The sequence below is a fragment of the Gobio gobio genome (genome assembly GCF_949357685.1).
Source record: "Gobio gobio genome assembly, chromosome: 15".
Lineage (NCBI taxonomy): Eukaryota > Metazoa > Chordata > Actinopteri > Cypriniformes > Gobionidae > Gobio > Gobio gobio.
This window is the reverse complement of record NC_137108.1, coordinates 45,373,053-45,389,951: the sequence shown is the minus strand read 5'-3', so window position 1 is coordinate 45,389,951 and position 16,899 is coordinate 45,373,053. Positions and strand designations below refer to the sequence as shown.

The 16,899-nt window shown below is 39.4% G+C and overlaps 1 protein-coding gene across 1 annotated transcript in view; it reads right to left on the bottom strand.

Moving 5' to 3' along the window:
* LOC307138965 (pituitary tumor-transforming gene 1 protein-interacting protein) overlaps window positions 1-16,899 on the bottom strand; it is a 42,737-nt gene that overhangs the window by 6,190 nt on the left and 19,648 nt on the right. The window contains exons 5-6 of the mRNA XM_079837705.1: window positions 11,583-11,648; window positions 6,427-6,473 (exon numbers count right to left, since the gene is read on the bottom strand). Of these exons, the coding sequence (XP_079693831.1) occupies window positions 6,427-6,473; window positions 11,583-11,648 (113 nt within the window). The remainder of the gene's footprint in view (window positions 1-6,426; window positions 6,474-11,582; window positions 11,649-16,899) is intronic.

The window sequence follows — 16,899 nt, the reverse complement described above, 5'->3', positions numbered from 1 at the left end:
CCCAACATAATACCGACTGTGGCGTTGCAGTCGGGATCATTAATATTTACGCACCCAAAATTTGCATATACCAGCCAGCCCATGTTAAAGACCAGGCAGTATTATCGTGGACCTGCACAGCCGAATCAAAACAATGACTACGTTTACATGTGCACCAATAGTGCACAAGCAATGCAAAATAATCAGAGTAAGGTCTTAATCGCAGTAAGATGTTAACATGACATGAGCAGAATACTCCAGTTTACATGCAATTTTCCTTATTCTGATTATTCACTAATAAGTATGGTTATACCACACTCAACACAGTACGCATGTTACCGGCCATTGTTTTAATCCGCTCACATCAAATTCAAAATATTTTTTTATGGACGTTCTGGACATTAATCAGATGAAAAATGGCAATGCCGGGATTGCCTGCTTCCATCGCGTTCATCATCTGGATGAAGATACGGAGCAGAGACTGCGCAGCGAGTTGTGTTGACAGAGTTTAGCAATTTGGAGAAGAGAAAACTTCATAATAATGTCACAGAGTTCATTCATGAAGTTGTGTGACCAACACTCGGCATCCGTGTACGTCCGTGCACACGATTAAGGTGAACGTGTCTGTTTATTGCGATTAAAATCGGCGTAAGTAACCTTATTGTAAACAGCCGCACAGTTGTAGAATATGAAACCTTGAATAAAATCATAGGACGTAAATCTTCTACAAACTGCTTCATAAAATCCACGCCTGAACCTTCTAAAAGCACAACAATGGACGTGAGGGTCACATCCGTTCTTCAGCAGCTATTCTGCACATTACCGAAGACACTCGAACACATGCACCGAGAACAAGATGAAGCTCCAGCGGATGGAGTGGGAATGAGGAGACGGTCTTGTCATCTTATGGTGTGATAAAGCCCTCTGAGTGCGCTCACATCCTTTGATCTTCTCTTTACTTTGAACACCATCTTCACCGGCTCACAGAGAATGTCAAACAGATGCATTGCAGTCACATAAATGCATCTGTAGGCTGCTTGTTGCCATTTGGACATAGCTTTTAAAGTGCCCCATTATGCTACTTTAAAGGTTACTAATTTTGTTTTGGAGGTCTCCTCTAATATGTTTACATCCATCCAAGGTCCAAAAAACACTTTAATTTTCTCATAATATACATTGCAGCATCACCTCTTCTCAGTGCCTGAAACAGTTCGATAAAGGATTCAGACTCTCTAAATCCCTCCTTTTCTGCGAGCCTGCTCTGCTCTGATTGGTTAGATGGCCCAGTCTGTTGTGATACGCACAACCGGCGCAACGTCATAGAATGTCTCTGAACAGATTCACACCCACTTTTAGAGGAAAATAAACTAGACTCCCATAGACTTCAATACAAAATAGCGGCACAAAACAACGTCCGTACACAGCCGGAAGGCTTGAATAACTTAAGAAATCACCAATATTAAACATGTCAAGTAATTATATGTCCAGCCTGCCTGCCATAGAGTGTGAAAGATGCATCCACACACTTAATTTGGTCAAATTAAAAAAACATCTCCCTTCATTCGCCCACCGTCAAATTGGTGAAACAACCCCACCCAGTGGCCAGAGGACATTTACTCGTACCTCATCGAGTCACCAGGGAAGCCAGTGAATGATTTAACTTCGTTTCTGAATCATGAAGTACGGATGATGCTATCGGAAGCTAAGTCAGGCTAGTTAACTATGGCTGGACAGAAAAGTGCACTCAGTACTCTAAATATAAAGACATAATATACATTTAAAGATGTATTCATTAGCAAAAACGAAGTCAAATAATTCACTTGTTATACCAGTTTGACGGTTGGTGAATGAAGGGACATATTTTTAAATTGACCAAATTAAGTGTGTGGAGGTATCTTTCACACTCTATGGCAGGCAGGGTGGACATATAATTACTTGACGTGTTTAATCTGAGTGATTTCTTAAGTTATTCAAGCCTGCCGGCTATGTACAGACGTTGTTTTTTGCCGCTATTTTATATTGAAGTCTATGGGAAGTCTAGTTTATTTTCCCCTAAAAAGAGCCGTTAACGAAATTAAGTTAAGTTCAGTTAAGTTCCCGGATGTGCGGGTAGTCCGTATTGATCTACTCTGTTCTGATTGGTCAGATGGCCCAGTGTGTTGCGATTGGTCTACTCTGCTCTGAATGGTCAGACGGCCCAGTGTGTTGCGATTGGGCGACCGCTCACATCGAGTGTCGGAAACTAAATGCCCATTAGCATATATAGGTTTCAGCTCCGGCTCTTCTTCTGCACTTGATACACAGTACCTATTTTTCCAACAACCTATTTTTATACGCATTTTGGGATATCGTATCGAAAAATGCTGAATGGAAACGCCAAGATGCGCATAAATTTTAAAAATGCGCATTAAAAACGTATGCACTTGTTTGAGTAGGATACATTTTCTATCCGATACGAAAACATGCGCATAAACTACGATGGAAACGCATTTACCGAATAAATTCCTTGATGCGCATAAGGAAAATCATGTGACTTTCGCGATGTAACAGCATAACTGTACTAACCAGCGAAAAAATCTTGTTTGCACAGCATCTGAAATGCTGTTTTGGTCTTTCAGAAGTCTGTTGTCAAAGATGCTAGGTATATATTTACCTCCTAGAACTGTCTTACACGACTGAGTTCCCAAACAGCAGCATCTGCCTCTGAAAGTATGACAACAAGTTTATTGAGATGCCTGAGTTTCTCTGAGACGCAAATAATTGATTATATCCGGTGGCTTCTCCTATGTTTCTTGGTGATTTTTTTTAGCGGTAGTTTATCAGGAAGTGACGATTATGTTCTCTTCGACTCACTGGATGGAAACGGTGCTTTATTCGCAAATGTTTTATGCGATATTGCATTTTTGCGCATAAATTATATTCGCAACTTTGGATGGAAACATAGCTAGTGATACAAACAGTAACGATGGAGTCGGTTTTACTGTATCAAACATCCTTTGCAAGTGCAGCAAAAGTGTTTTTGCTTTCGTAGCGTCTTCATGACATGTCGACAACACAAACCAAACTCTTCCAGGCCTCACCTACAACTACAGTGTTTGAGGGCAGGGTAAACTAGATGTTGTTCGTGGGCAGCCAAAGAAGACCATAGGCGAGCATTGTGAAAAATTTGTTACAAACCTACGTAGGTTTGAGCAGGAACTAAGACCGGAATTACTGATGACTCAGTATCAGTTCAGAAATGGTTCTTTCTTTTATCAAGCTTTGAAACTAGCTGACCTTTTACATTCACAAAGCTATATTACACACTACATGAAAATAAACCCAGAAAGCATAACTGGGGCACTTTGAAATAGAACAGAAGTTTGTTTCCATGTAGTTTTACATTATTTCTTCTGAAAGAAATGCTCTCTGCCGTTTCCTCTTATTCAGGTCATTTTCATCGTTCCTCTGCGGTGTGAACCCACACGTCCAGCTTCCTTCAGCCTATCTCAAGGTCGCATGTATTTCAGCAGGTTCATCCTCCTGCCCTCCGTCTCGCTCTGAACGCTGCGGCTCTGGTGACCCCGTTCTCGGTTTCTCTCGCTCTCCCGCACTGCAGGAGCTGCGATTGGAGGCGCAAAATACATTTACATTTCACCTCATTCCTCTACAGCGCTGGGACAGGACCCAGGGCTTTGCCACCACATAAATTACGGCTCTTCTCGCCTCTCCACCAGTGCTAATTAGCACAGAGTTAATCAAGCGGGAGTCACCTGGCCAGCCAGGTTTTTATTAAGAACCAAAAAAGTGGAAAACAAAAGAAGTAGTTCTGGAGAAATGCACCTCTCTCCTCAAACCCTCATGAAATTTGTGCATCTGCACTTTTAAACTTTAGAGGCAAGACACTACAGGTGAAAAGGGTAAAGAAAAATTCTAACTAATAGATATCACCATACTTTCCTCATTAACACGATTTTGTATTCATTTTTTTGTTTGCATTATATGCACTCAGAACAGAAATCTGAACATTGAATAAAATCTGATTTTGTTTGACATGTTAGAGTTTAAGGTTTTACAGAGTGGATATCTCTTTTTATCAATCCATAAATCAGAAAATACTGTCAACAAATAAAATGTTCGATAAATCAGGCACATGATTTGAAAACCCCTCTGTTAAACTATTCAGAATATAGATGATAACATAACTGTAAAAGTTTGGCGTATGTAAAGATGCTGAAGTGGAGATTTCGGACTAGATAAAGTCAGAAAGAGATAAATAAGTCGGAAAGAAGACACGTTACCCGAAGTGTCTTGCCTTAAAGGAACACGGCACTATTTTTAAAAATAGACTCATTTTCCAACTCCCCTAGAGTTAAACAGTTGAGTTTTACCGTTTTCGAATCCATTCAGCCGATCTCCGGATCTGGCGGTAGCACTTTTACCATAGCTTAGCATAGATCATTGAATCTGATTAGACCGTTAGCATCTCACTCAAAAAAAAATGACCAAAGACTTTCAATATCTTTCCTATTTAAAACTTGACTCTTCTGTAGTAACATTGTGTACTAAGGCAGACGGAAAATGAAAAGTTGCGATTTTCGAGACCGATATGGCTAGGAACAATACTCTCATTCCTGCGTAATAATCAAGGAACTTTTCTGCCGCACCATGAGTGCAGCGGCCCAATTATATTACGCAGCGCCTGAAAATAAGCTAACTTCCGTCAACATAACCAACTTAGTACACAATGTTATTACAGAAGGGTCAAGTTTTAAATAGGAAAAATATCTAAACTCTTTGGTCATTTTTTTGAGCGAGATGCTAATGGTCTAATCAGATTCAATGATCTATGCTAAGCTATGCTAAAAGTGCTACCGCCAGACCCAGAGATCGGCTGAATGGATTCGAAAACGGTAAAACTCAACGGTTTAACTCTAGGGGAGTTGGAAAATGAGCCTATTTTTTTAAATAGTGGTGTGTTCCTTTAAGACCAGAATTTTCTGAACGATTTAATTTAGAAAATATTCAGTAAACGCAATCTGATGTAATATGCATGTGCCGTTTTCCACGTTGCACAGATAATTGATCCTAAATAACGAACTGGAAGGACAGGTCCATCTGGTAAAGGTTGTCCTTAATTCACCTTGTACCGTATTCATAAGTAATAAGTAAAATAATTATATTTTAGACAGAGTAATTAGTACCACTATCCTACTGCTATTTGGCAATCAGTAACTATCACTACAACACTTCCTCTGCTGAGGCGCCACATTAAAATCAGCCACATACGCATTGATCACGAGTCAATCGTTTGAAAAATGGCATCTGCTGAATCAAGCATTATTGAGACCCACACAATGAACCAGATCAATAGACAACCAGAGCTGACATGATGACCTGTGTGAAAACAACTCCATACGATGTCCTGTAATCAGAGCAGAACATTACAACTGAAGACGCATTAACTCCGTTTACCCAATAATGAAACTTAATAAGTTGTTGCAGAATTGAGCACTTTCGAGTTGCGTCAGTGCAGCAGATCAATCTGAATCTCACCCACTATTATTGGTGCAATTATCTCCAGCAAATTCTTCCACATCAACGGCCCGAATACATTAGTGTGCGAACAAACACTGGGGCCATGACCTCTGCTGACCGTCTGCTCACGCTCAGTAAAGTGTGCGACGTCTGTGCGGACGATATGACTGGACAGAAGTTTGGACAAGCGGACTGAATTTGTTTCTCTTAAAAACCTTCTGCACTAAAGGCTTCTGCTTGATAAATATGAACTGTGCATATATATACACTGCCATTCAAAAGTTTGGGGTCAGTAAGCTTAAAATAAATACTTTTATTCAGCAAGTAAGCATTACATCAATCAAATGTAACAGTGAAGACATGTTACAAAACATTTCTATTTCAAATAAATGCTGTTCTTTTGAACTTTCAATTAATCAAAGAATCCTGAAATGAACAATGTATTACGGTTTACGCAAAAATATGAAGCATCGCGACTGTTTTCAACATTGATAATAAAAGAAATGAATTCTGAAGGATCATGTGACACTGAAGACTGGAGTAATGATGCTGAAAATTCCGCTTTGACATCACAGGAATGACATTTTAAACATATTAATGTAGAAAACAGTTATTTCAAATTGTCATATTTCACAATATTACTATTTTTGATCAAATAATTGCAGCCTTTGTGAGCATAAGACATAAAAAATCTTACTGACCCTAAACTTTTCAACAGCAGTGTATGAATTTCTTTGTAAAACTACATTTTATTTCTACAGTTTGTATGTTTTGGAGCAGACAGTGAAATAAAGCAGGCAGCACTATACAGCACACATGTATTCCCATAGTTTTATTTCTGTTATTTTATAGTTTTCATGACTCAGAAAAGAGCCATAATGAGTAGACTGTGAATACTAATGACAGAAGGACAGGACTGACGTGACTCACCATACTTCTTGCGGATTTCATCATGCTTTGTCTTCCTCTCCACCCTCCTGCAATAGACAGTAACCAGAGATTAGTAACAGGTTTTGACAGACTGGTCTAGGTTATACAGATTTCAGCAACAGTCATTTGCATCATTTGACTTTTTTTGAGCTGTATTTTGTTGCAAAATCAGTGGAAATGATCTAATTTCTATGGAGCCCCGCACATGACGTGCAAGAAAAAAAAAAAGTAAATTGTGCGCACAATTTACTAATTCGTTCCCTCGATTTGCTAAATCGTGCGGGCGACTTACTACTTCGTTCCCTCAACTTGCTAAACCGTCCACATAATTTGCTAATTTGTTCCCTAAAATTGATAAATCGTGCGCACGATTTAGCCTACTAGTTTTTTTGTGTGTGGGGCTCCATACATTTCAAATGGAAGTTGCGATTGTATTTTTTTGCCTATTGTGACGCATGTCTGAGTGAAAAGGCTTCTTAAACAAGAAAAAATGTAGGGCGGGACTTGATTTTGTCCATGTGGAACTGATTGGATGGGTGTGGATTGCTATTGGTCGATCTCATATGAATGACAGGTTGCCCCGCCCTCATGCCAGTAAACAAGTCATCAGAAAAGAGATGTCGCTGCAAGGAGGGGACGTTATTCTGATTCAAGATTATGAGGTACACAAATATACAAAAAAATGGTCCATGCATGGATAAATCATTTAAAATAAAAACGGCAATATTCCATAAATAAATAAGTTGCAATTTTGATTCCATGACTTAAATTAGGGTACGTTACACAACGATATGCTTAAAATTTTCCTTTGAGCTTTCTACGGTGGCCCAGTAGTGCACAACACAACAAAATTTAAAAAGCATACATAAGTTCACAACACAACGAAATCAAGCCACAACACAACGGAATTAAGCCACAACAAAAAGAAATAAAGCCACAACACAACGAAATCAAGCCACAACACAACGGAAATACTTCCGACCACTAGGGGAGTGCGGTAAAGTTAGTTTTCCTTGTGTTCTATAGATTCACCAGTCTTACAAATATTTAAACACTACGATCAGTTTTAAGTGTGCAATTGTATATCGACATGAAATATCAATTCAAAATCACCTACGTGCATTATAGCTGCATATTTCTACTCGAGAACGCTTTGACCCACTGCCACGGCATTAAGGGAACGTCTGCCAATTCCACCAAGTTGAAACATATAATTTGTATGAATTCAATTAAAAGTTTTTTTTGTGTTTTTTTCAAATTCCAATGCTGTGTTGTGCATTACTAAGTCAATTTTACCAATACAATCAAGCTGTGGAATTTTAACATGTGTGTTTTTAAGTGTTAAAAGTAATTTTAATTCATTCAAATTATACGTTTCAACCACTTGTGGAATTGGCAGACGTTCCCTTAGCACCGTGGTATCAGGTCAAAGCATTCTCGAGCATAAATATGCAGCTATGATGCATGTAGGTGATTTTGAATTAATATTTTATGTCGATAAACAATGGTTACTGTTTAAACTAATTGTGGTATTGATATCTTTGTTAGATTGCCGATTCTAAAGAACCGTGGCAACTTTACAGCGCTCCGAGTGCCTCTGAGTGGTTGGGAGCATTTCCGTTGTGTTGTGACTTGATTTCGTTGTGTTGTGGCTTTTTCGGTGTGTTGTGGCTTGTTTCCGTTGTGTTGTGGCTTGATTTCGTTGTGTTGTGGCTTTTTAGTTGTGTTGTGGCTTGATTTCGTTGTGTTGTGGCTTTTTAGTTGTGTTGTGGCTTGATTTCGTTGTGTTGTGGCTTTTTCGGTGTGTTGTGGCTTGTTTCCGTTGTGTTGTGGCTTGATTTCGTTGTGTTGTGGCTTTTTCGGTGTGTTGTGGCTTGTTTCCGTTGTGTTGTGGCTTGTTTCCGTTGTGTTGTGGCTTGATTTCGTTGTGTTGTGGCTTTTTAGTTGTGTTGTGGCTTGATTTCGTTGTGTTGTGGCTTTTTAGTTGTGTTGTGGCTTGATTTCGTTGTGTTGTGGCTTTTTCGGTGTGTTGTGGCTTGTTTCCGTTGTGTTGTGGCTTGATTTCGTTGTGTTGTGGCTTGTTTCCGTTGTGTTGTGGCTTGTTTTCATTGTTTTGTGAACTTATGTTTGCTTTTTATATTGTATTGTGTTGTGTTGTGCACTACCTGGCCACCGTAGTTTTCCACGTACAGACAACACCATTGTTAATACGATCCCCATTCACACGGATTGGCGAAAATGACTAAAAACACTGTATTCTGCTGCCAGGCCAGTAGTTGGCGATGAAACACTATAGACTGAACATGTAATATACGCGTGCATGACGTCATCGTTTTCACAGATTCATGTTTTTGTTGTTTACACAGAGACCATTTTCAAAAACTTGCACTTTGAAGCCCGTTTTCAGGCCCCCAAAAGGCCGTTGTCGTGTAAATGAATGGCCAAACGCATTTCTTATCCAGACTATAATGTTCATAGTTGTGCACGTATTGCATTTATTTTTGATAGTGTGTTGGTCACCACTGGCCAATATAAAAACGTGAAATAGTTTGCACAAGAAAAACCGAATCAAACTCATAACCTGGATTCAATTTCAGCAGGAGTGAAAACGTGAAAACAGGGCAAGTCCTAAAGAGCAGCACATGGGCTGCACCAGATGATTCATGCCGAGTTCATGTCTTTGTTTAAGCCCATCCATTCCTTCACAGGCTCGCGGTGGGGCGTCGTAAATACGAGCAGCAGTGTTTTATGGGTGTGTGACATACTGAACGACACCACTCGCTCCCAGTGCATCATTCATTCTCTCTACACTCTATAAAGAAGATGGGCCGAGCCGGAGCCTGGTCTCCATACGAACCCGCGGCCGCTTCATATCTGCACAAAAGTGCCGTATAAATCAGCCGGAGCTTTATGAGCAGCTGATCTGAGAACAATCATCGGAGCTGTTAGCCATCTGTTGCGGCTTCCACAATCCTGCACAAAGCACCACAACAATGACTCCACCGGTTGCTGTTTTACATGTGTGTATCTACTGAGGGAACACAATCGGATCAGATTTCTATATTAAACTGGAATGCCAAACACTTAGACCAACAGTGAATAAAAACTAAAAGGATCTTTATCAAAAGACAAAGTTACACTACCATTCAAAAGTTTGGGGTCAGTACGATTATTTTTATGAGTCTCAAAAAGGCTCCATTAGTTTGATCGAAAATACAGTAAAATTGTGAAAAAATGTAGCAATGTAATATAACTTTTTTTTATTGTAATATAGTATTTTCAAATGTAATTTATTTCTGTAACGCCAGGCTGAATTTGCAAAGCATCATTACTCCAGTCTTCAGTGTCACTTCAGAAATCATTCTTATATGATGATTTGCTGCTCAAGAAACATTTCTTATTTTAATCAACGAAAACATGATTTTAGTATTCTTAAAAGAACAGCATTTAAAGGGGTACTTCACCGCTGGAAAGATGAATGTGTATTTAAACTGGGTCATTAATGTAGTAGAAATGTGAAATTGTTTTAGAATTTGGTGCCTTCTAGACTGAGAAAAGCCAGAAAATTTATTTTTGGCTCATGTGGATGAACGACAACAACTCCCAGAATGCACTTGCTTCGCTGCCCTGCGAGGCCACTCCCAAGCCACGTTTACATAAATTTCCCACTGCGGCACCATTGTTTTGATTTTTATAGTAATAAAATCATTTAGTTCAGTTAGAGAACAGACACTACAATTAAAAACTGAATGTGTCTGCTCAATACAGCACGAGCCGAACGAGAGTCGCAGCACAAACGAAGCAGGAGTCAGATCTCATTCATCAGAGAGTGAGGAGCTGATAGACCAGATGATCGCAGAAGATTTGATTTCAAAGCGAAATGAGCCTATTTAAGTGAGTTTGTCATTGTACCTTTTTGTTGTTGTGTTTTCACGAACCCACAATTCAAGCAACTCGCCCCCAAAATTGCCACTCATTTTAAACCGAAACTAAAATGAGCATGGCTGCCCAGCATTTGACTGGCGCGTTTTCAGTTCATGCCTATGGAAGCTTAACTTTCATAGGAATTCATTGAGAACACTCGTATTGCTCTGCACCGCTCCATTATGAATGCGCGAGCGGCCGTCTGTGTCTTACATTCATTCTGTGAGTGAGATCCTACCATATGGGCGGTTGAAAACATGCAGAACTAACTCCTACTGGCTGTAGTCTTTAGCCTCTGGCCAAAAAATCCTCAGATGACGCAAAATGACGATATTTAAGTCATCGGAGGCTTTTTTTCCAGACATAAAATACATAAATCTCTCGTCTCAGAGGGTTTCTAAATCGCTGAAGTAACCCTTTAATTGAAATTATAAATGTTTTTACTGTCACTTTTTACTAATTGAATGCATCCTTCCTGAATAAAAGTATACATTTATTTAAAAAAATAATAATAATCTTACTGACCCCAAACTTTTAAACTCAATTTTAAATCAACATGAAACACCAGTTGCAGCTTGTTCTACTTACACAATGTGACATATTTTTGTGCAAAGAATATTTAAAGAGAAAAATATGTTTATGGTACTTTTATGGCAGGCAACATTGTGACTAAACATTTAAAATATGCACAAAAAAGGAAATAATTATCATAAAACTAGCTAGTCAACCATTTTCCTGTGTGTTACACATTTTTCAATTCCTCTTAAAAAAGAAAAACATTAATTATATATTATATTATATTGTATATGTGTGTGTGTGCATGCCGTAACAATCTATAAGACTCCCAGAATGCACTGTGATACTGTTTGCAATATTCATTCACGATACGTACTAAAGAAACAACACTGTTGTTAGAGACAAAAAATGCTGAACAAAAGCACATTTGTACATCAAATGCATAACACACACAATCCATCAAGACCCTGCAGAGATATCTGATCTTGGTTAATCTGAGCTATCGAGTTCAAAAGGAGATTTCTGCTCCCCCTCGAGCGTCTGACACAGAAGTGACCTTGTTAGCGCAGCACAGCTGCTGAAAGACCCTACAGACATATTTACACGCAACACACGTAATGAACCGATTGAGCCACACACACACGCACGCATTATGTGATTGAATCCACTTCAGATCAACAGGTGCCTGTCTGATCTGAGGCATGAGATTTACTTACCGATCATCAGCTCGCTGTCTGATCTCTTCTCTTCTCCGGGCAAACTGGTCATCCTCACGGTCGATACTGAAAATAAACCAACACAAAATCACAATTTTACACAAAGAGAGATTGACATTAAATAATTCACATAAATAATGTTGCAGTGCAAACTAATCGTAATGTTTATTATAAATAGGTTTATATTTTATGCAGAATAAATTATCTTTATTTTGAGGTTGGGGTGAAATATAAACTGGACATGTTGTTGACCAATGAAGCTTATTTAATCATATTTATTAACCAGTAACAGAGAGAATTTACAGCACAAATTACCCTGCTCGTCGACAGTTTTACAGTCAAAACAAGATCAGCTTGAACAGACGTTAACATATTCTATTAAATGGATTGATTCTCAATTGTGATTGGATGAGCATTTAAAGCTTACATACAGTACAAAGCACTAAATGGTTAAGTGCCTCAGAACTTGAGCGAATGCATTATAGTCCTTTGCGTCTACTGCGGACTCAAAATTCTGGCTAGTTAATAATACCTAAAATATTAAAAGTAGATCATTTTCCTATTTAGCACCCAAACTCTGGAATACTCTTCCTAGCCTTGTTCGGGAACCAGACACACTCTGTCAATTTAAGGGCCCTATTTTAACGAACTAAGCATGGTCTAAAGCGCACGGCACACGTGCACTTAGGATGTGTCCGAATCCACGTTTGCTAGTTTACTGGCAGGAAAAATGGCCGCCGCGCCAGGCATGTATGGTCTAAAGCAAGCAGCAACCTCCCGCAGTTTCTCTTGAAGCCAATATGGAAGTGACAAATACTGCAATTCATTGACTGGCCACTAGGGACTAGTGTTAAAATGGCCTTTAACTTTACAGCTGATTAAAACATGTTTACAACTTGGTACAAATTGTGGTTTTGGTCTATACGGCTAATTTTGCCCTTCATGACAACTGTGAGGGGGGTGAATTTTTTTATAACTCATTCGTTTACATTATATAAAGCCTTAATGTTCTGCATAATTAAGGGCGTGGCCACTTCGGGTGACAGGTGGATAGCCATTTATCTGCTGTCTGTTAGACATCGCGTCACTTCAGCTCCGCCCACGTCCCGCCTTTTTGCCCATTTTCTGTTATCCGGGAGTGACGCGCGATGACGCACTGCCAAGATGGCAACGGCCATCTCGTCCATACTTTGCGCTTCAGAACGGCTCTTCAGAATCCTATGGGTGACGTCACAGACACTACGTCCATATTTTTTTACAGTCCATGGTCTAAACTAAAGGAGTGATCCCTATTCTCTCATCTCCCATTCCCTTTAAAAGCCAGTTGCGCTTGCACCATAGCGGATTCGCTATTTACATGGAGGAATTTGCAAGTGGAAAAACTGAACGCTTTTCCAGAGAGGAATCCTTTTATTTTTCATATTTAAAAATGTCGTTTTCAGTTGCCTCAAAATAGCAATGCGTCAACAATGTGCCTAAACACACCTCATTTTCAGACCAGCACACCCATGGGTGAACAGATGGGCACAAATTAATTAGCTATTTAAACAACGTGGTGCAGGACGTGAAAAAATGATAATTGCGTCTGGCTGAAACTAGCAAAAAACTTGCATCGTGCCTGGCGCTGTATTGCACTGGGTGTATGATAGGGCCCTAAATCTAGACTAAAAACACATCTCTTTAACTTGGCATACACACTATCAATTGATTTGGCTCCTGTGTGATCGATTGCTCGCTGATCGATTGCTCCTGTCTGCCTGCTGTGTCTGTTGCTCTGTAGCTCAAGTCTGTAGCTCTGTAGAGCCTTGCTTACGTTTGAATCTTTATTTTGATATTTCCTCTTTCTTCTACTGCTAAATATAACTTACTCATCACCATACATTGTTTAAAAATTGCCTATCACGTTAAATTTGACATCGCTAGCTTTTAATCTAAATCACCATCACACGTTAGCATTTTGCTAGCCTGTTAGCTTGTTATCTCTGCACCCGGGCCTCCCTTTTTCTGAGTTCATAACTTGGATTAGTAAATTGTGTCCAGCAAACGATTGTGGTAAGTGGTAAATTGGATTAATCAACAAACACGGTAAGTCATGTCTTCTCCTGTCATTATCACCTGCAGTGCATGCCACATGTTCAGTATAGGCTTCTCCGCTGGCGAAAAGGGCTTCACATGTGATAAATGTAAGGAGATAGTTAGGCTGACGGAGAAGATTTCAGAATTAGAAACACGCATCCATACTTTATCTGAGAGTAGTGAGGATGTAACAGCTTTAGACACTGATTTGGATGCGAATAGCTTAGTGAACTCTGTACATTCTTCGGTTCCGGCTGCAGGGCCCTCGCAGCAGGGAAACTGGGTAACAGTGAGGCAGCATAGTCGCAGACCAAAGAACCGCTTTTCCGTTCCGGTTATAACATCAAACAGGTTCTCCCCTCTCAGTGAAGCACCCACTGAGTATCCTGTTGAAAGTGCCCTAGTCATTGGCGATTCTATTACACGGAACGTGAAGATAGAGACACCAGCTACCATAGTCACTTGTTTACCGGGAGCCAGAGCACCTGACATCAAAGCAAATTTAAAAGTGCTGGCTAAAGCTAATCGTAAATTCTCTAAGATTATTATTCACGTCGGCACTAATGATGTTCGACTTCGCCAGTCGGAGATCACCAAAATTAACATTAAAGAGGTGTGTGAACTCGCTAGTACGATGTCTGAGGCTGTTTTTTGTTCTGGACCGCTCCCGGTAAAAAGGAGTGATGAGATAGTTAGCAGACTATCATCACTCAATGGCTGGTTGTCTAAGTGGTGTCTGCAAAATAACATAGGGTTCATAGACAATTGGAAAAGTTTTTGGGGCAGACCTGACCTGTTGAAGAAGGATGGCATCCATCCCTCTTGGGGTGGTGCCGCTCTTCTCTCTAGTAATCTGGCACATAGTCTTAGAGCTAAACCTTGACTCACTAGGGCCCAGGTCAGGAAGCAGACAAACTGGCTAAACCGACCGTCTGCTAGCTGTCTCACGTTACCGGAGTCAGATAAATCCCAGCACATAGAGACTCTTTCACCTAGATATTATCATATAGAGACTGTGTCTGTTCCCCGAATTAGTAAATACAAAAAAACATCAAAACCATTCAACAGTAAAAATTTAATTGACGTCCAACAAATAAACAAAATATATAATACAGATGAACAATTGATAAAGCTTGGGTTGCTGAATATTAGATCCCTTTCCCCAAAAGCGCTTATTGTTAATGATATTATTACAGATAATAATCTAGATGTGCTCTGTTTGACAGAAACCTGGCTAAAACCTGACGACTACATTACCTTAAATGAGTCCACCCCCCAAGATTATTGTTATAAACATGAGCCGCGTCTGAAAGGTAAAGGGGGAGGGGTCGCTGTAATTTATAATAATATCTTCAGTATTACTCAGAAGTCTAGTTTCAAATATAATTCCTTCGAAGTTTTGGTGCTTTATGTAACGCTATGTAGTGTACATGATAAAACCCGTTCAACATTTGTGTTAGCTACTGTATACAGGCCACCAGGGCATAATACAGACTTTATCAAAGAATTTGCTGATTTTCTATCAGAGTTAGTACTGGCCGTAGATAAAGTACTAATTGTTGGTGATTTTAATATCCATGTTGACAACGGAAAAGACGTATTGGGATTAGCATTTAAAGACACACTAAACTCTATTGGAGTTAGGCAACACGTGTCAGGAGCCACTCATCGCCATAATCATACTTTAGACCTAATATTGTCACATGGAATAAATGTTGATACCGTTGAAATTCTGCAGCAGAGCGATGACATCTCAGATCATTACTTAGTATCATGTATACTTAATTTAGCTAAGGTTGCAAAGCCGCCCCCTCGCTTTAAAAATGGCAGGACAATCACTGCCGCTACTAAAGATTGCTTTTTAAATAATCTCCCTCATCAGTATCATCTGCTCAGCATCCCAGATAGTATAGAAGAACTCGATGTTGCAACAGAAACTATTGACTCTCTCTTTTGCAGTACTTTAGACACAGTTGCTCCTCTGCGCTTAAAGAAGATTAAAGAAAATAGTCCAACGCCGTGGTACAACGAGCACACCCGGGCCCTTAAAACAGCAGCCAGAAAAATGGAGCGCAGCTGGAAGAAAACAAAATTAGAGGTATTTCGTAATTCGTGGAAAGAGCACATGATCACATACAGAAAGGCTGTAAAAACTGCTAGATCTGCTTATTTCTCAACTCTCTTGGAAGAAAACAAACACAACCCAAGGTATTTATTCGATACAGTGGCTAAATTAACCAAAAATAAAGCTTCAACTTCTGATGATTGTAAACAGCACAGCAGTAATGACTTTATGAACTTCTTCACATGTAAGATTGATAATATTAGGAAAAATTTTTTAACCATGCAGCCGTCTAATACAGCATCACATCAGACAGAGCATTGTAGTGTCACTGAGGAAAAATTACACTCATTCACTGCTATAGGAGAAGAAGAATTGGCTAAACTCGTTAAATCATCAAAATCGACAACATGTATGCTCGACCCTATACCAACTAGGCTATTAAAAGAGATGCTACCAGAGGTCATAGATCCTCTTCTTAATATCATTAATTCATCTTTGTCATTAGGATATGTACCGAAAACTTTTAAGTTGGCAATTATTAAACCACTTATTAAAAAACCGCAACTTGATCCTACAGATTTAGTCAATTATAGACCAATCTCAAATCTACCCTTTCTGTCAAAAATACTTGAAAAGGCAGTGTCTTCACAATTATGTTCCTTTTTAGAAAGAAATGGTATCTGTGAGGATTTCCAGTCAGGATTTAGACCGTATCATAGCACTGAGACTGCTCTCGTCAGAGTTACAAATGATTTGCTCTTATCATCCGATCGTGGCTGTATCTCTCTATTAGTGTTACTCGATCTTAGCGCTGCATTTGATACTATCGACCACAACATTCTTTTGAATAGACTCGAAAATTATGTAGGTATTAGTGGAATTGCATTATCATGGTTTAAATCATACCTATGCGACCGTTATCAGTTTGTAGTAGTAAATGAAGATATGTCACACCGATCGCAAGTTCAGTATGGAGTACCGCAAGGCTCAGTGCTAGGACCGCTACTCTTCACCCTGTACATGCTACCACTGGGAGATATCATTAGGAAGCATGGCGTTAGTTTTCATTGTTATGCTGACGATACTCAGCTCTATATTTCTTCACGCCCTAAAGAAACTTACCAATTCACAAGATTAACGGAATGCATAGCTGATATAAAACATTGGATGACTGGT